At 47.8% G+C, this 3,472-nt stretch overlaps 1 protein-coding gene across 1 annotated transcript; it reads right to left on the bottom strand.

Annotated features, from left to right (window-relative positions):
- Positions 1-908: 908 nt before the first annotated feature.
- LOC137643353 (uncharacterized) lies at positions 909-1,901 on the bottom strand. Its single transcript, XM_068376183.1, has one exon. The coding sequence runs from the start codon at positions 1,899-1,901 to the stop codon at positions 909-911; it is 993 nt and encodes a 330-aa protein (XP_068232284.1).
- Between the last annotated feature and the right edge of the window lie 1,571 nt (positions 1,902-3,472).

Genomic DNA, 3,472 nt, shown 5'->3' with positions numbered 1-3,472 from the left:
GAACTGTACATAGCACACTTTGATATTCAAGTCTATCGGCTTGTCGGCGCCGTGTTTTGGGAGTCGCGATAAGCTGTCGGGCAAAGTCATCTCCCTCCCGGGTTTGTACTTTATATCGTAATCGTAGCGCTGAAGACGCAGGAGCATCCGTTGTAGCCGTGCTGGGGCGGCAGTTAAGTTCTTCTTACTAATCATTTCCAGTGGTTTGTGATCAGACTCGATGACAAATGGTTTGCCGTAAATGTATGTATGGAAACATTCGGCACCGAAGACGCATGCCAATAGTTCACGTTCAATGTTGGCGTAGCGCATTTCGGTGTCTGTAAGACTTTTCCATGCAAAAGCAATAGGTCGGCCATCTTGAAGTAATGCCGCACCAAGGGCTTCTTGACTCGCGTCTAGTTGGATTACAGACGGCTTTGACGGGTCAAATTAAGTGAGAGATCCTGCTTGGCAGATAAGCAGTTTTACGGACATGAAGGCTTCGTCGTGTTCAGGATGCCACTGGAAATCAATGTCTTTTTTAAGTAACTTGCGCAGCGGGGCGGTGTGGTCACTTAGGTTGGGTACGAACGGTGCCATATGGTTCGCCATTCCGAGGAACGATTGTAGTTCACTGATGGAAGTCGGCGCTTTGAGCTGAGCGATGGCTTGGACCTTGACTGGGTTAGGTCGGACTCCACTTTTGGAATAGATGTTGCCAAAGAATTGTACCTCTGACACGGATATTGCACATTTCGCGGGGTTGAACACGAGTCCTCTCTCTCTAGCTCAATTGAAAAGTGTGGATAGTCTCTCGGAATGCTCTGCTGGTGTGGATGCGTATACAATAATATCGTCCGCAATTGACACAACGCCAGGTAGCCCTTGCAAGATCTCGTCCATCGCTCGCTGAAACAGATTCTGACTTACGTTGAGTCCAAAGAGAAGCCTTCGGCTTCCACAGTCGGCGTGTGGTGTTGACCTCTCTTTAGAGCACTGTTGAGGTCTTTTGGATCCAAGCGTATTCTGAGAGATCCATCGGGTTTTGTCACATATGTAATACTGGACACCCAATCGGTGGGTTCCGCTACGGGACGGATTACTTCAAGACCCACCATACGATCGAGTTCACTTTTGATCTGCTCGCGTAGTTGAATGGGCGCTCGTCTCGGCGGGTGTCTTACTGGGTTTGCGTCATCCTTCAGAGTTAGTTTCTGCTCAGAGCTGAATTTACCGATACCCTCGAATCGGTCAGGGAAGTGTCTTTTCATGTCTTCCAATGAGGTATAACGCACACTACTGTCGGATTGAGTAACGGCACAGTTAAGCGTGACTAGACCGAGTTTCGTGCACATGGGTAGACCAAAAATAACAGGACCATCGGTCTCGGCCACATAGAACTCACAGTTCGCCCATTTATTTTCGGAAAATTTCCACGGCAGTACGAGGGTACCGTGCTGGCGGATGACGGTTCCGTTGTAGGCGGTGAGCGTTGTCTTGGACGGAGTTGTAGATGTCGGGATGCCATCCGAGTTGACATAGCGAGGGAATATGTTACGAAACGTCCTGAGTGGAAGGATGTTACTCTGCGCACCGGTGTCGATCTTCCCGCGCAAGATTGTCGTGCGATCAGGGTACAGCTCGATTTTTAGCGATGCGTAGGCTTCCGATCTGTTGGCATCATTGTTCACTGCGTTGAAAGACATGCTTTCAAAGTCACTGCTCAGGTTGTACGTATTCACGGCGCTAACTTGGCGGTCGAATCGCTGTTGCGGCTTTGGCTGTGATTGGTTCGCATTTGCGCTTGACTGCGATCGGCTGTTCTGAGGTTTGGAGCGTACACTAGACTTAGAACGGGCTCGCTTAGTGTTTTGACAAGCCTTTGCCCAGTGACCCGTTTTCGAACACAGTTTACACATACCGTCTACGGCAGGACAGTCCTTGCGGTCATGCGGTTTTCCGCCACAGAAAAAAGTTTTTTGCTTTCGGACGGCTCTTGTGTCTCAACTTCGCCTTCTGAAGGGAGTCGATGGATTTGTTGACGTGCTCCAATTGTTGTAGCTGGGCCTGCGTTGCCTCAAAAGTTCTCGCAAGATCGATTGCTTTGTCAAGCGTGAGTTGTTTCGGATCTTGGTCCAAGAGCTTTTTTCTTACTGCGACATGTGCTGTACCTTTGATAACCTGGTCGATGAGGTTATCTGCAAGGTTGTTTCCTTCAAAATTGCATTGTTGAGCCTGCACCTTGAGATGGTTGATATAGCTGTCAATCGGCTCCTCCTGCCGCTGTATGAGTTCGCGCAGTTGGAAACGGGCAAGCCTGAAGTTTGACTTGGGCTCGAAGTAGTTAACAAATGCTTCCCACACATCGGTTGGACTGGAACGTTGCTCATCCGTGAGGTGAATCCAGTTGTCAAAAATCTCTACCGCTTGAGGCCCCATCCAGAGGAGTATGTAGTTTACTATCTCTGGCCCCTGTTTGCAAGTGTAGGTGGGAGTGGCAAGGATCAGTTCGCAATATCTTCTGAAAGTTTTGAATGAATGTGGCAAGTTGGAACCTTGCCAATCAAAGCTGGGTGGCTTTATGCCCATCAAGTCATTTGTAAATACATATGTTGGGTTGCCCCCTACTGCACCTGGGTCATCATCCCCCATCTTCAGGGACTAAGAATATGACAGTTCACAAGTAAACACAAGTATAGAAAGGCCACTGAAGCCAAATGTTCAGGTTTTTTAAGATGGCGGCATCCATAAAACTCACGTGGTCCAGGATCTGGGGTGGTTGATGGCCTGCCACAGTGGCTAGGCTTGATGGCAGGGACTCTAAGTCGTTGAGAAAGATGGCTGGGATCTTATTCACACATTGATAGTTCGTTTGGCGTGTAAATCACTCAATTGCTGCCACCATATTACATTTTAGGGGATCCAGGAACTGAAGACAAACACAAAACTTAGAGGGCAGGAAATCAACTACTTTATTAGCCGCTAGGTGGCGTACACAAAGTTATCAGTTAAGGTTTTACACATGTATTCTGCAAGGCATCATACAACAGGATGGACTCTCCCCCGCGTCACCCCGAGAGCGCGCCACCTTAAAGTCACTGTAGATAGCGCTGGCCTTCTCACAAATGATCGTTTCCGTGATCGTATCGCCAACAATCTCCTTGTCTTTGATCCATATTAACAAAAGTCGTTCCATCTCTTCAAGGGTAGGGCTACGACGTTTAGAAATAATCGTGATCCCTTCGAAGGTTTCACTGATTTAATGGCTGACTTCTGTTTTATGATCGTCGAGATCGTCAACATATTCCGGCCATATTGTTTAGCCAGATCGCTAACACATACACCTCGCTCATGCTTTTCTATGATTTCCTGCTTTAATTCTAATGAAAGCATAGACTTCCTTTTTTCTCACCACTGCTACTACTTCCTGAACCGAAACTAAGCTTTTTAGGACCCATGATTACGGAACACAGAAAACACGTTAAAACTG

The sequence above is a fragment of the Palaemon carinicauda genome, chromosome 6 (assembly GCF_036898095.1).
Source record: "Palaemon carinicauda isolate YSFRI2023 chromosome 6, ASM3689809v2, whole genome shotgun sequence".
Lineage (NCBI taxonomy): Eukaryota > Metazoa > Arthropoda > Malacostraca > Decapoda > Palaemonidae > Palaemon > Palaemon carinicauda.
Note: the sequence above shows the minus strand (reverse complement) of the source record. Positions and strands in the feature narration are given on the sequence as shown.